General features: G+C 44.3%; 1 protein-coding gene across 2 annotated transcripts in view; it reads right to left on the reverse strand.

The window, feature by feature from the left end:
• Xylt1 (xylosyltransferase 1) overlaps positions 1–16,943 on the reverse strand; it is a 296,748-nt gene that overhangs the window by 178,013 nt on the left and 101,792 nt on the right. Inside the window, exon 1 of one of the 2 annotated variants that reach the window (XM_063226621.1) lies at positions 8,189–15,848. The exons of the other annotated variant lie outside the window; for it this stretch is intronic. Within the exon in view, the coding sequence (XP_063082691.1) occupies positions 8,189–8,224 (36 nt within the window). The 5' untranslated portion in view covers positions 8,225–15,848. Of the gene's footprint in view, positions 1–8,188; positions 15,849–16,943 lie in introns of those variants that run through there. 2 annotated transcript variants of the gene reach the window in all.

Raw genomic sequence — 16,943 nt, forward strand, 5'->3', positions numbered from 1 at the left:
AAAGGAGCTAAGAAACCTGCTAGACCAGGCCTAAGTCTGTGAAATTTTCTGGCTGTTTTCCAGTTTCCAGAATATCATCACCTATGCTGTTCAGAGAACCATAGCATAACTGTGACTCCAGGATGACTGAGCTGGAGGCAACCAAGGGCAGGTGTCCAACAGGCATGTCCCTTTTAAGATGGAAATAAATGGCGGGGTGGAGGGCAGTAGGCAATCTGTGAGCACTGGAGGACTCTACAGGACTATTTTCTTGAACATTTGGGAGGAGCTTCTGCCCCCAGATAAAGAAGGTCCATGTATTTGGAAAAAAAAGCCATCCACTGCTCCACTGTCTGGCACGAAGGAAGAACTTGCACTCAACCAAGTCCTGGAGAGGTCCCAAAAGCACAGCTGATGGCAGCTCAGCACTGAGGTTCCCTCCCAAGACCCACTTTGAGCCCTGATAGCAGCATGGCTTTGTGCACAGGTCACCTCTAAGTCAACAAGGCAATTGTCCAAGCCTGGAGGAGGCAACAGCTCAAGCTGTAGCAAACAAGGCCCTCACAGAACCAGTGTGTCCAAGCCTAGCTTCTGCTCTGAAGTCATCTACACCATGCCAAGATGACATCCTTGGAACTTAGACACTGATGTCAGAACAACGGTGGAGGCCTCATCCTCTTAGCATGACACAAACTAGCAGCCTGGCCTCTTAGCTGTAAAATAGAATGAACTAGTGTCTGCCTCTGGCCATGCAAACCAAGTCCTCACGTAGTGAGTGGACATAGTCAATGGAGTGCCAGATGCAGCTTTTGGCTTCAAGACTCAGTCTGTTCAGCCTACACATCTGTTTCCCACTCATTGCTGGTTTTGATTGTATTGTGGTTGTGTTGCTGTTTAAAGGAGTGGAAGACTAAACCACCCTTCAGGGAAGAAGAAATACATGTATACGTGCAGTGTGTGTGTGTGTGTGTGTGTGTGTGTGCGCGCGCACTAAGATAGATTAACAGATACATACATATATATGTACACAAAGTAGATTATTAACATCTCCATTTTACTGATGAGCATGCTGACTGTCCAAGAGGTGGGCAGTTAATAAGAAACACAGCTGTGATGCAAACCTAGACACGATTATTCTGCTGCTCACCATGTTGTGGTGTGAGGCCTATAGTTAGTGTTATATTGTGCCTTGACATCCAGGGAAACCAAGAGGGCCTCAAGTGGCCTCAGCAAAAATTCTTATGTCCACTGTGCCTTCTTGGATTAGGTGCCCTCCCCAATGACCCTCCTTATTCTGGGAACAACCACAGTGCCTTACTAACTGTTTGAGTCCTTGGCATGGGGCCCCTGCCAGTCTGTGGAGTTATTTAGATATGACAATGACACTCTCTCGGGGGAACCAAGGGTCATGTCACTCCTGTGCTAGTATGAAGAATGCCTTCTTTCCGTTGTCTCACTGAGTATACTCTGTTCCTGAGTGCAGCCCTCATGTGTCCCCACACACACGCAGCATCCACCTCCCTTGGGCTGTGAGTCTACGTGACTCACCAACTATTGTGGACCTGACTGTCCCCCTCAGTGTCATCACCATAGGGTGGGATCCCTACTTCAACTATGAAGAAGATGAGCAAAGCATGGCACTGAGCTAATGGCACGAGGAGTGCTCAAGATATGGCCGCCCTAGTAGCCAACATAGGCCAGCAGCTTTCCTTTTGATGGACACAATACCCAACTTAAAAGAGAAGAGTCTTCGTTGACTCATGTTTTAAGGTGACTCTGTCCATAGTCAGCTGGCTCCAAGGCAGGAGCAACACAGAGGAAGGGCATGGCGGAACAAAGCTGCTCAGTTCATCATGCAGGAAACAGAGCAGGAGAACAGTGCTAGATAGGTGACTATTCGAATGGTGACTGAGCAGTTGCTATGACCTGAATATCTCTGTCCCACATGCAAGGTTCATGTTGAAATTTAGTCCCTAATGGAACATGCAGAAACTTTAAGAGGCCATTAAGCTATGAAGGCTCTTCTCTCAGGAGTGGGATTTGTTCCTTGTAAAAGGGATGGAGAGAATTTTATCAGTCCATTTCATCTTTCCATCCCTCCTGCCTATGAGGACATGGCATTTGTCCTATCTGATCAATGCAGCAACAAGCTGCCATCTTGCAAGCAGACATCAGTCCCCAAAATGCTGGTGCCTAGAACAAGGACTTCTCAGCTTTTAGAATTGTAAGAAATAATTTCTGTCACTTATAAACTAGCCAGTATCTGGTATTTTATTATAGCAGCACAAACAGATTAAAACAGAAGTTTGTAACAAGTTGGTGATTGGTCAGCAATGGCTTGCTAAGCATCTTTTCCCACTGGAACATCAGGCTTGACAAGTGGATCCTGGGCTCTGGTGAGCCTAAGGATTTCAGCAGTGACCACTGAGGCCTGTCCCCAAAGGCAGGTGCCCCACCATGATTCCACTAAAACTTTTTTTCTGACTTGCATTCTCTGCACCCCCTTCCTAAGTGAATTAACACATTACAGCAAAACAAATTAAAATATAAACAAATTTGCTGAAAAAGTCCCCCCAAACACCTACTAATGTGTAGGTTTGATGGTGCTTACAAAGATTTTCCCCAAAGGAGCTTTCCTTTAGAAAGGACCATGAAAAACAGTTATAAAAATAATAGCAATTACAAGAAAAATAATGGGTCCAGTCAAAACTAGCTGCTGGCTTCCTGCAAGGAGGGCTGAACTCAGATGCGGCAGACATCATTGAACCCATTTTATTAGTGAGAAAAATTGAACCTCAAAAATAAAGGAGTGTGCTATCCACCAGTTACAGTGGAAACTTCCCATATTTACATCAGCCATCAACTCAATTTCCATATTTTCCCTACACACCTAATACTGGGTTGCTTTATGTTTATCTTCTAGTGGTCTTTAAATCAGCCCATCTGTATTGTTATGTCAGTGAATTAATTTAAAAAGGAAACATTAACCCATAAACTGGAGGAAAAACTAGTATAATTTGCCACAAATAGAATGTAACAAGAAAAGTACACAGACAGTTATTAATTTCTTTAACGTTTGTTCATGCATTGCTTAAAGGCATCTTGTTCATCTCCAGCTCATATCTGATGGTTTGGAGAAGGCTACAGAGGAGAAATTGAGTCTTGGGTTTTGCCTGACTGGCTGACACAGAGACAGCATGAGGCAAGGAGCAGAGACGGTATGCAGGGAGCATCCCACACAGAAGGATGAGAGGAGACCACAGCTGCCTGGTTAACCACCACAGACAGTCAGCTCCCCATCACAGACTGAGCACACTGGAATGTGGACTAACACACATTGAAATTATTTTAAAAGCTAGGCTGCAACAACAGTGTTTTGTCATCCCCAGCTAACCAGAGAACAATGCATCCAAGTCCCCACTGGCGTGTTCTAGTTTTTCCCAGGATTGTCATTTGATTCTATTTTTCCAGTAGGGGAAAAATAAAATCTGTTTCCTGGATGATGGTGAATTCTGAATGCAGATGTCCAAAGACTGGGGGAGGCAAATGGAAAAGCAGAAAAAAAGGCAGCCAAAGGCAACCAGGGGAGTGTTGATAGAGGGGCTCTATCCCTTGCTGGTGTGTGTGTGTGTGTGTGTGTGTGTGTGTGTGTGCATGTGTGTACATGTGCATGCACATTCTTCCCAGGGTCATTCCAGGCATCAAAGAGACACACTTACCTTGTAGAAGGTCAGCTTCTAAATTGATCAGGGAAAGTCTAGCCAGACCAGAATCTATTGGCAAAGCAAGTCGAAGCTTTAACACAGCATAATGAACATCTGCAAACTGGGCAGGAGTGGGGGGTGGCTTGTGTACATGTGTCAGATGGTCTCCTTTCCTGCCAGGGATGTCTTCTTGGCTCTGGAAACCTTGACAGTGTGAAGTGGTCCCAGAAAAAGTGCTCTTTTCTCAGATGGAGCACTGTGCACTTTTCTGCCTGCACAAGTCAGGAATGGGTTTTTAAAAGCCCTTCCTACATAAAGGCGTATATTCTGCAACATGGTATCCATTCTGTGCTATCACAGCATTTTATAAGATCATTTATAATGTCAACTGGAGCTAGGAAAAATAGTATTTAGCCCCACAAAGGCATATAAATCCCTATAAAATACAGGTTTTCCTTTTTAAAAATTGGTTTTGTTCTATTTTTGTCTATGGTCACAGCTGAGAGACAGTGGCCTGCAGATCTGGTACCAGCAGTGACTTCATGAGAACCTGGAACTGAACCTGACAATGGCAATTTTGCCTGAGCTCCTGGGTATGGGATTTCCCCAACACCAGTTGCAGAGAAGCCCTCTGAGCCTCCATCTTCTGGGAAAGCCAGGTAGAAGGCTGCTTAAGATCCTGCCTAGCACACTTGAGGCCTGGGGTTCAATCCTCAGCACTAACAAAATATCAAACTGAGGGTCAGTCCTTCCTGATCATCCACTACTTGACAACTTCACTATAAGTACACAAATTTCTATCTCCAGGATGATTTCTTTTTATTCTTCCTTCCACATCCATCTTTTACATTTCCCAATCTCATTTTCTTCCCCAAATCCCACCTGTCAAAGTCCTGCCTATCCAATATATATCTTAGTGGCTCTCAAATATATCCCCTTTTCTCCTTTCCCAATATCCTCCTTCCAGTTCAGGCCCCCATCATTGCTCTTGTGGACTGAAGGTTCTCTTTCTCGTCCTGCTTCTCGGTTCACTTCTCCAATTCATTCCCCACGCAGCAGCCAAAATGATCTTCTCACACTGATCTTAGACCAAGCAACTCTCCTGCTCAAACATCATCTGTAACTTTCTATTGACCCAAGGAGAAATCTCAAGCTCCCAGATATCCTGTTCAATATCTGGCCCAATCTCTACTCCACTTTCCTCATTAACTGCCAATCCATGATCCTTGTGCTGTGTTCCATTAATACTACATTTCTTACAGTTTTCTTACAGGACTCACATTTCCATCTCTGTTAGTGATAGCCTCTGCTCCTGGCCGATCCTGTTCTAGCTCCCATCCACCCTCTAGGGCATGCTGCAGATGACAGTCCCTCTAGGAAACATTCTGAGAGATCTGGGTTGTACCAGGTGCTTCTCTATTATCACAGAACTGATACCACTTTATGGGAGAGAACCAAAAGTCTATGCATCACACTAAAATACAATTGTACTTAGTCATTTTTTTAAAAAAGGACAGAGAGAGACAGTGACACAGATCATGGAGTATGATGACCCTGTTCACCAGTTCACTCTGGGAGATCAGCCCAGTTGTGAACACCTTGGGATAATTTATGCCTTCTTCCATCCCAGGGGTACCATCTTTAAATCTCTGGACTTACACATCATGAGAGAGAAGTCTGTGGGTCTCTGAACTTATACATATTTACTCTCCTATTTTCCCTAATTCCAACTGAAATTCACCATGCCTTTTTACAGATGTGGTTAACAGACTGCAGTAGTATTAGCCAGACCTGAGATATTTTACATGAATGGAAAGAAGCTGCAGATATTTCCCTGTCACACTGCTTTGGCAGCAGGTAACTACTCAAAGTATCATTTGCATTTGTCACTGTTTTAAAATTATAGTAGTTATTAGACCTGCTGCCAAATCAACCTAATTAATATGTTAATAAAAATGCTAATGCAGTATTATGCTATAAAAAATCTTAATATATTTTGTATCATTGTACTGTGATATAATTGTGCATTTCAAAATATTATTCAGAAATGGGAGGCACAGATTTACTCAGAAGCCAAAGGGTCCAGGACAATGATCTTCTCTAGATGGTGACTTCACTCATGGCACAGCCCCAGGCCCCTCATCTTCCAATCTGGAGTCTAAAGCAGTGGCTGGGCATGATGAAACTGACAAAAATGAAATGACATGGCCTATTGTTCATCTAATTAATTAATTAATTAATTAAACTTTTCTTTCTTTCTTTCTTTCTTTCTTTCTTTCTTTCTTTCTTTCTTTCTTTCTTTCCTTCTTTCTTTTTTTTGGGGGGGGTGCCAGGATTGAACTTATGCTTGCCAGGCAGACACTTGTGCCACTGAGCTAAATCCCCAACCCTAATAGGTGGTCTTTCTATTCTTACTTTTTCCCTTATTAGTTTGTTCCTTCTTTCCATTATCCATAATTCATGCAACCATCACTCACCCACAGTTATCCATCCTGTCACCCATTCACCTCTCCATCCTTCATCCATCCCTCCCCCTACTCACTCTCCTCCTTATCCACTCTACAGGTCTAAGAAATGAGTACCTCTGCACTCAGTTCCAGGTTCAGTTTTGCAGCTCAGATCAGCACTGAGGAAAAGGAAAAGAGGAAAAGTGGTAATCCATCATCAGGAGGAAAAGAGGTGACCCATTCTCTTGCCTGGCCTCATGTCTGTCACTGAACATGGTTATAGTCTGAATATCTTTCAGAGGCCTAATAGAGAGCTCCACCTCCAGGTTCCATGCCACAGGATGTGGCCCTAAGCCCAGACAGGGCCCATGTCTGTGTTATAGCCCTGGCATACCAGATCCAGGAGTGCTTCTTGCTTTCAAACGATCACTGAGAGACCAAGTCTTAAAAGACACTCACAGTTATTACCAAATCCATCTTCTGTGTGGTGTAGTGGTTAAGAGACTGGTGTAGGTTTAATTTCTGGCTCCCCCTTATTCTGCATGGTCTACAGTGACTGATTTAACCCTGCTCCTTTCTGGGAAGGTTGAATAGAATCTTCATCACAGCAAGGTTCAATGAGTTAATCAGTTAAAAGTTCTAGCACTGTAGCTGTAGTGCTTATCCAGTCTCTGAAATTGTTACACAGCCATTTACTCAAAGGAGGCAGAGGATTTAAACACTGCCATCAGAAATCCTGGAATAAGGAACTAAGGAAGGAATCAACAAATACCACTTTTGCAAAATGTTCAAGCCATTCATATCTACAATGGAAATCAAAACAGAAAGATGCTGTTTTTACCCATCTGTTTGTCAAAGATTATAAAGCTGATAATCACCTGTGCTTTTGAGAGGGAAACAGGAAATTGCATACACTGTGACAGATTTGATGGGATCTCTCTCCAAGACAATTCAGCTATGCCTCTCAACATTTAATATGCACACACCCTTTGCACTAGCAATCCTAAGTTCATTCACTTACCCGACAGATACACACACATATGAAAAATTACACGTACAAGAATTGTGAGCGGCACAGCTCAAAGTAAGAAAACAAAACGGAAGAATCTAAATGTCTGCCAACAGGAAACCAATTAACTGGATGATGAGATAGCTAATCATTCAATTCGTATTTTCTGAGGAGTTACTATTGACAATATACTTTGAAAAAACAGAAAACTAACAGTAAGGAAGAGGTAATATGTACTGACATGAAATGAGAAATAAGATACATGCATGTATAGCGAGAACAAAGAAAATTACTATAAAATATCATTTATTAGATTTCTTTTCAAAGAAACAGGACACTCCTGCAGTACACAACACATAGGTTAATATGCAAAGGAGAAATAAAACACTTCCAGCAGCGGTTATCTCTAAAGAACACAGTAAGGGACACAGAGATTGACTTTTGTCTTGATGTTGCTTTTGTGTTTTGCTTTGCCTTATCAGGTGTTTGTGCTGCTTTAATCCAGGGTAAATTCGGCAGGCTGCACTCTCAGAATGTACCCACCTCTCTTGGCTTCCACTGTTGGTACATGGTCCAAACCACCCCTGCAGCCATGTGTCTAATGCAACAGTCCCTGCCCTTGACCACTGGAGCAAACTTCAGTAGGACAACTGCCAGTCCCATTTGTAAGTGTCAGGCCATGTCATCCCTCTGCTCAAAATCTCCAGGGACTTCCTAGTATGGAGGGGAAGCCAATTCCTTTCTAAGTGTGATAAGGTCCTAATGATGTAAACTGACCTCCATGCGTCTCTCTCTCTCTCTCTCTCTCTCTCTCTCTCTCTCTCTCTCTCGCTCTCGCTCTTGTTCTCTCTCTCCTCACATCCCTTACTCTGCTATAGCCACATCAGATTCTGCTGTAAAACCAACAGGCCAAGTTCAACTCACCTCAGAGCTTTGCTGCTCCCTGTTCACACGTGTTGAGCAGGCTCATCCACTCACACTTGCAGGTCTCTGCTCAAACGCTGCTGTGTGGAAATGTCCCCAGTAGAGCACAACCCTCCCTAACTTACCTGGCCCGGTCCACCTCTCCCCTGCCTTCCTTTCATAAGCTCTTGTCGCAATCTGACACAGCACAGAAACACCTTCTTCGTGTGATGTCCATTCACACTGTGAGCTCGTGAGCACAGAGACTAGCATGGTGCTTGAGGGTAGATTTCCAGCCACTAAAACAGTATCTGTCACATGGTAGTCACTCGATAGATGTATATTGAACAAAATGATCAATCATGTATAATACAGGATACAGTTGATAATAGCAACTATGAAAAACAGATACTTTACAAAAGGGCTTCAAGTCCCCCTTGCCCAATTTTTTTTAAAATAAACTGTTTCCAATCCTGCCACACTCCAAAAACAGGATGGGAGGAACTTCACCAGCAGGACCGTGTAAACAACTCATGGCCAGCATGGCACACAGCAGCCATTGTCTTAAGCAACTGCTCTGTACACAGGACTCTTTGACAGAGTCTGGGGAATAAACGGCAGCCGGGTTTGAATACGTTACAGGGCCAACCCCCAAAGCCACAAATAATTTCCGGGTGTCACAAAGGCCCATACCCTCCTGAGATACAGCAACCATGCAAATCTGACACCCTGCCAAACCCCAGCCCTGCAGTCTTCAAGGTGACTGGGCACCCATGACAAAGCCCAGAACTCGAACCAGTGCCTGTTGCAGAAAAGTGACTGGGCCTGAGGGTCTGGATGCCCAGAAGTGGCACATGCATTTGTGTGTGAATGCCGGGAGAGGAGGGATCTTCACTTTTTATGCCTCAGGTCTTGCTGGCTTTGTAAACGGGGAAACTCACAAAAAGAGCAAAACATGCCTGTAATCCCAGCACTCCAAGAGGCTAAGGCAAGAGCATCACAAGTTCCAGCCCAGCCTAAACAACTTAAGAGACTTAGTGAGACCCTGTATTAAAATAAAAAATAAGAAAAGGGCTACTAATGTAGCTCAGTGAGATCCTGGGTTCAATCCCCAGTGCTGCTAAATAAATGAATGTAACATTAGAACTTTCCTCTGTGTCATCCTTACATGCCCCACTAAAACTTTTGACACATATATACAAATGTGTGTAGAACCTCAGCCCATATGAGGTCACTTGGGAGCAAAAACTCAAAACCCAGTGATATTTTTAGGCAATCGTCTAAAAACAGATGTCACCAGCACTATTTCATTACTAAAGTCAGCAGCTGCTGCTTTTGCAGGCCCTGGATGCTACATTAGCTTAGATCAGTGGTTCTCATGCTGTGGCAGGGATTTTTCCCCAGAGGACTTTAGGCCAAGTCTGGAGACATCTTGGGAAACAGGAGGAACCACCGGCACCCTCTGGGTAGAGGTTGGGGACACTGCTTGTGGTCTTACAGCACACTAGCATAGCCCCCACAGGGTGCGGTCCTGGAAATGAACCTGCAGAGCCTAGTGAGCAGACGGGGGGCCTTGTCCACTGCACATGTCAGACTCAGAGAACTTCAGACCCTGTGTGTCCTAAGGCTGTGACAAACATGATGCCAGGCACCTGTCTAGGAAGGGAAGGAGGGCAGGATGCCTGGTGGGGGCTGTGGTGATCAGGTGACTCCCCCAAAGACCCCACCCCTAAAAAGCAGATAGGATGCACCACAGCACTGCTGGGGGCAGGAGACTCGGTGTGGCTTTAAATTCCAGGATTTCAGAACTCCTTCTCCAGAACTCCATAGTTTCTAAAGAACCACTATACTCTCAGGCCAAAGAGAACCCATGTACAGGCCACAGCTGGCCAGGTGGAGTCCTGCAGCATTCCGTTGGGTCTAGGGCCCTGTAATGAGAGGATTACATCCTCTCCTGTAACTGGTGCCTGGTTATAATTAGGGCAGAGCATGTGGACACTGGTAACCTAGCCAAAAAGTCTCTTTTAGCCCTTTCTGGAGTTGGAGGCTCTTCCTTCCGGCACAGAGCTAGCTGGATTTCTCCTTAGCAAGACAGTAATACTGTTTCTGCCCTTGGCCCCACCAATCTAGCCTCTGCTTCTCCCTAGATGCCCCCTTTCCAGGGGGCAGACAGAAGCTACAGTTCTCAGAAGAAGAGAAAAAGGGTGTCATTTACCTACAAGACATTCCTTTTCAAGAGGAAACAAACCCTGCAGGGAAAGGTGCATTGGGCTGGAGAAACAGTGACACACTGACCCTCCCCACTGGCTCTCAAAGCCACAGAGGGAGGTGGTGGCACTTCTGAGAAATCAGATTGAAGTGCTAGGACAGTTACCATTTCCTGGAGTGTGACAGAGGACAAGAAAAAGAGAATCTATGAAGGATTTGCTTGCTGGCAGCAATGATCTGCCTTTCCTGTCTGCCTCTGTCTGTCTGTCTGTAGCCTGTCTGTCTGCATGCCTGCCTGTCTATGCCAGGCCCTCAGCAAGATGCTGAAGGCCTGTTTCCTCCTCCCCCACACCCTTCATCCTTGCCCTAGATCTCTGTGCTCCCTGGAGGAAGAAGCCATTCAGAGCCCTCTGGCTATGACAGACAGAGGGATGTGACCAAGTGACAAGACTCTTGGAGCGGCTGTCCCCTGCCTGGAGCATCTCTGCACATCCATGGTGCTCAGATACTTTTGTTAGCACAGGACTGTTCAGCATGTTGGTTTCTTGGCTCCATTTTTAGAATGAAATTGTCACAAATAGAACAACAGCTAAGATCTTCCCTCCAGAAAACTCTGCAGGTTCCCTCCAAAGAGCTTCACACTCCCCTGGACTCCGTCTGGGCCTTGCTCCCAGTGGAAAGACTTGATGCTTTATCAAAACATGGCAAGAAGGATAGTGACTCATCCTGAAAAGTCCCATTGGCAGTACTACATCATCAAAGGGAAGATCTCAAACTAGAGAAAAAGAGGGAGACAGACTGAGTGAGAGAGAAAGACAGAGACAGAAAGAGAGATTAAGAGAGATTGTTGTCCTACTAAGGTATCATCAATAAAATGCTACAGAGAAGTGTCATAAGGAACATCAAGGGAGATGTTGTAGCTCAGGCCAGCAATAGGGGAGAGCTGTCACCATCATGGGCCTGGAGGGGAGGAAAAAATAGCTGTCGCTATGAGAGGGGCAAAAATTGTGGTTCTCTCAAGGACAAAGTCAACCACTGAAAAGTATCCAATTCTTTTTTTTTTTTTTTTTTTTTCCCAATTGCACCTCCTTCCATACCCTGCCAGCACCTCCAGTGTCCATGATGACGAAGTCCAACTAGGGGCAGAGAAGGAAGGAAAGGGCAGAGAGGGGTCTGATGGGGCCAGGGATTTAATGGGAGTCAGCCAGTGGACAGACATACGAAGAAGCCAGGTATAACTATTGATCTTCCACCTAAGTTGTCAACCTACAGTCAGCAGGAACCACATGTTTCTGAGGGCCTGGCCGCTCCAGAGGAGGGCCTTTCAGCAGCACAATGAGTCAGGGTGCAGAAGGACCAGCACTGGTTCAGCTGTCTGTGTCTGGTTTTCTTACATAATGCATGAGTCACTCCAAAGATACACAAGAGGGCTGGACCCTCTGCCATTCAGGATCTTGAAGGTTGTGAATAAGGTCCTTACCCTTTTGATGACACAATATCTTCACCTTAAAAGGAAGGGACAGAGTCCTCGCCCCAGGGATGATGTGATTAATAGGGTCACACATATGAAGCACTTAGAACAGTTAGGCACACAGAAAGCAGTAGAGCAAGCAGCACTGCAATCCTCCGTGGCTCTCCAGTGGCACCAGTTTAGGCACCATCTAAGTTTAGGCCCCCCCACACCTGGACTTCTGTGAAAGGGATCTGGTGTGAAAGGGATTTGTTTAAGTGAATTACCCCGGGATCCAGAACCCACAAACCCAACCCCAACTTTCTAGCACTAGAAAATCTCTTTAAACTCCCCAGTGTGCATAGCCCTGCCTTGAAAACCCCATGGAGAAGAAACCTAAGCCTCAAGATCCTGGTACATGTAACACTGATGCCAAACATCAGTGGTGCCTTCTGATACTCGTAGGTCTCTGCAAATCCAGTGACAGTGCCTTGTCACTCAGCTGGCAACTCCCTGGGCTTCTGCCTCAGTGCCTGCTGTGAATGGGGATGACGCTTTGTGCTAGAGGGTTACCCCAGGGTGCCATTGTTCTGTGGGCTGCGAGCAGGACAGACCCGGCCACAGCCTGGAGCCCCAGCTGGAGTAACATGAAGGGACATGTGCTTCCAACCCATTTGCTGTGGGCGGCCATCTGAGCGATCCATGTCTGCACCTAATCTGCATCTGTTAGCCAGATTTCCATCACTGCAACAAAATACCCAAGATAAACAAGTTGGAGGAGGAAAGGTTTATTTTAGTTCATGCTTGCAGAAGTTTCAGTCCATGGTTGGCCGGCTCCATGGCTTTTGATCCATGGTGAAAGACAAAGCAGAGGACAGTTGCTCAACTCATGGCAGCCAAAAAGCAGAGACAGGATCAGAGCGGAAAGAGCGGGGGACATGGTATGTTCTTCAAAGTGTACCCCTCCAACCAGGCCCCACCTTGTAACAGCTCATTCAGCTATAAACTCATCAATGGGTTAATCTGCTAAAGTATATAGCACCCCTTTAATCAAATTCCTCCCCAAGGCTTCATTGCTGAACTCAAAGAGTCTTTTGGAATTTTTGTTTTATCCAAACCATTATATCTGTATCTGTATTTATTCCATATGTGGTCTATTCATATATCTATATCTATATCTAATCTATTCCATATCTATAAACATATCTAATTTAGATCTACATCTACATTTAACTAGAGGTATCTGTTTCTGTATCTAGTCAAATTTACATTTGTACAAATAACTGTACTGGATCTACCTCAACATCTAATCTACAAGGAATCCGTACCCATGCTGAATCAATACCTGCATCAAGCCTATGTTTATATCTTTTTTGTTATGGACTCTTAGCAACAAGCAGTAAGGGAAACAAGTTTCATTTGTAACCTGGCTGGAGCCAGGCTTTACCACTGACTATGTTAAAAGGAAACTTAGTCTCTCTGGTCTCATCTGTAAAGTGGGGCTGTGATTAGTTTCCTGACAGTGAAATCTAAACTGCCAAATTCAAATCCTGCTCCATTTTCCACCTGCTGTGCACAAAACCATAGGCCTCAAGTTCTGAACTGTAAAATGGGGATGATAATAACACACTCCATATGGGACAGTAAGATATGAATGAGAAGACCCACATAAAAAAATCTTTCTTAGAACTGTATCTAGCATGTATTATATGCTTTAGTGAAAGCTAGCTTAAAGTACCAGATTTATAAGACACATATAATATATAGTTCTCATCTTAAAATAAACATAGAGTATAGCCAAAGAATGTGATCATGGTTGACACAAACAGTAACTATAAATGTTCTCAGCTAAGGGTTAAATTCAGACATCCAAAGTCTTAGGCAAAGTCTGGTCCCACCAAGAATAAAGGGGTAGTGATTTCAACGCAATCTATTTTTCGACACGTTGCCTTTGGCTGGCTGTGCTTTGGGGAACTTGCTGGCTATTTGCGGAATGCTGTCTCATATTCCTCACCCTGAGTCATACAAACGAGAAAGGAGTCCATAGCCTCAGAACCACAAATCCTCCCCACAGAATGGAGCCCTGGTCCAAGCGCAGCATCCCTGTTAAGCAAGCCAAGTCCCTGCCCAGGCAACGGTCCAGCCAGCCACCTCCCTGCCTCCAACAGGGCTAATTAAAGACCCAGAAAATCAGAGCCAGTGGAAAAAAAAAATCATGGTAAAGTGACCTGGCCTGTCCACAAACCAGCCTAATCTGCCCCAGAGAGGAGCAGCTGCCCAAAGTATGCTGCTGGGCTGAGAAGCAATTTGGTCTTGCCTTCTCTCAACAGATGCTGGGCACCATAAGAATTAATGGGCTGGAGATTCAGGTAAGAGCCATTCAGAAGCTCCCTGATTACTCCAAAAACCGCTCTCTGCGGAGAGAAAGGTTAATCGAAGCCCAGAGCTGGAAGAGAGGTAAGGAGGCAGCTATTACTTTATTTAATCCTGTGAGCTGGGGAAGAGTTTCCAGAGAAAGTTCTCACAAAAGCAGATACAGTCTGGCCCTGAAAGAGAAAAGGCCTAAAAACAAGATGCTCAAAGAAATCTACGCCTATAGTCCAGAGCAAAAGTGAAGGCCAAGTCCCTCAGTACCCCCACAAGGAAACTGAATTTTTATTTTTATTTTTACTTATTTTGCAGTGCAGAGGATGGGATCCAGAGTCTCACGCATACTAGGCAAAGCTCTATCGCTGAACTATACCCCAAGCTGAATTTAGTTCTTTTTAAAATCACTGTATATTCTATGTACTATCGAGCCATAAATCTCTCAGGAAATCATCTCTTCTGATGAAATTTTTTCTCTAGAACTATCCACAAAACTCACTAGTTAAAGATGCCGAGCACATATTTATGTGTATGATAGTTACTGGGTGCAGAGAGTCATTGTCAATGCAGACTCAGATATGCTGAAAATGAACCTGTCGCAGGCAGAACCTGTCATCTAAATAAGGTCTGACCTTAACCAGAGAAGGTGACCTTTAAACATAAAGAAGAAAATACTAGGGAACCCATCACTATGTGGCTAGAAATGTCTGTAGGTGAGCTACTGCAGAGCAAATGAGGTTACACATCAGTGTCTCAAGCTTGAAATAACTGACATTTGAGGCTGAATAATTCTTTCCTAATGCTCCTGTGTAGCTTTCCTGACCTCTACCCATAGATGCCTGTAGCACCTTGTGTTTACAAGTTGTAACAGTCAAAAACATCTCAGTTCATAGCCAAATGGTCCTTAAGCGGCAAAGTCCCCCTGGTTGAGAGCTACTGGTTGATACTAAAGTTGGAGTTCAGCTGAGTACCAGTCCATTAATTAGCTAATGACAACTATTATCAGGATTTCTGATATCAGCCCCCATGTGGGCATAACATTGCTAAGACCTGAAACTCCTTTGATCTATCAAAAGGTTACCAATAGACGGAGTGTGAGCAGATAGCCCTGATTTTAAGCTCCTTAAATTCCTCTTTCTTCACACTTCCCTGATAAAGTAACTCCTTATTCATCTTTGCATAATAACAATGCAAGGACATTGAAGGAGCCAACACTTTCACCGACTGTACGGAAAACCAGCATTATTTTTAAAGAAACCCAGTCATAATACGCAAAAGTTTCAGAACACTATTCTTACGGTGTCTTAGCAGGAGTAAGTAACACTTTAGTGTGTAAACTGGCAATTTAGATCTTCTGTACTGAGCTCAGATCTCTGCTCCTGAGAGACACTTTGCTGAATGTATATCTTCCACCTTTCCCACTCTCACAAACATGCCTGTTTTCTTCCCATTTACTTTTTGCTGCTTGAAATTAGGGACACATTCATTTGTATATTTCCCATCTGACTCCTCCATCAGGAAGGGATGCTTCATCAGCAGAAGATTTCCTGTCTTGTGCACTGCTTACCCTTAGCATCCAGCACTCAGCTTCCCTGGTCTCTGCATGGCCCAAAAGCTGTCTATTGAATAAGCAAAGCAACAAATGGATTGGTTTAGATACACTTTGTAAAACATCACTTGTCTCTTCCATTCACTGCTCATTTTCTGCATCAGATTTGTTGCCAATCCTCATGGCTCCAGCAATATCTTTTAGTAATGTAAATGTTACTCTCTCCTATCCCCCCAGCAAGCTGATCAAAGAAATTCAAGTACCTGGTTAGTTTTGAAAACTGAGCAGTCAGCTTTCCTCCTGATGCCCTTGATCTTCAGGTCCTGAGAGGGATCTCAGTGTAAATGAAGGTCTGTTCCCTTCCAAGTGGGGCCCACTTCACAAATACCCAGATTGACAAATCTTTACTCTACAAAAGAGCTCCTTTATTACAGCTCCCCGGGTATCTGCGTGTTTGAGCAGAAGCCATTAACTAATTGACAGAGAAGCTGTTGGGAAGGGGTGGGGCAGAGGAGCTAAAATTAAATGACAAGAGGCCATGCCAATTGGAGTGCATTCAGAAATGATAAACCCTCTGGAGGCTCAATGAGAAAGAAAATCAAACACACATTCAAATTTATCAAAACACTGTTGATGTGCACAGAGATGTTTCATCCTTTGTTGTTCTAAAATAAATGTTCTAGTTAGTCTACTGTGGAAGCATTTTACCCACCAGCCTTGTGATAACCTGTGAAAAGTATTCTGTGTCTCTGTCTGTCTATCCATCTCTCCATCCATCAGCCCATCACCCACCTCCACCTCCACAACTAAGGAAGTGTGTGGCCACTTGTGCAAAGCATTCTGTCTCTCTGTTTATCTATCTGCGGGACTTGGGTTGCAAATATAGCCTCACCTGAGCATTTAAATTTTTCTACAAGCCAAGCAGTTTTTATTTTCAGGCAAAAGAAAATAGAGGTCATGAAGAGAGATTTGATGTCATGTTTCATGGCCACTACTGCTATGTGCCTCCTGTGTTACTGTGGGCAAGTTCCTCAACCTCTCTGATTCTTAGTTACCTCATTAGGAAACTGGGTATCATAAGAACACCTATGTGACTGAGGCGTCTGAGAATACAATGAGAAAAGTCAATTTTGATAGTGAGGGTGAGGATAATCGTAGCACCAAGCAAATTGAAATTCCTTTCAAACTTTGAAGTTTTGTTCTGTTTTGTTTTGTTTTGATTCTTTTCCTTTCATTTGTAGGTCACCTGGTTCCTGGGTAACCACCATCTGGAGATCAAAGAAGACTCCCCACTGAGAGTTGGGGCTTCCTGGGTACATCCCCAGGG

Source organism: Cavia porcellus, unplaced genomic scaffold, assembly GCF_034190915.1.
Source record: "Cavia porcellus strain 051 isolate PalLab524CR breed Dunkin Hartley unplaced genomic scaffold, mCavPor4.1 scaffold_16, whole genome shotgun sequence".
Classification (NCBI taxonomy): Eukaryota; Metazoa; Chordata; class Mammalia; order Rodentia; family Caviidae; genus Cavia; species Cavia porcellus.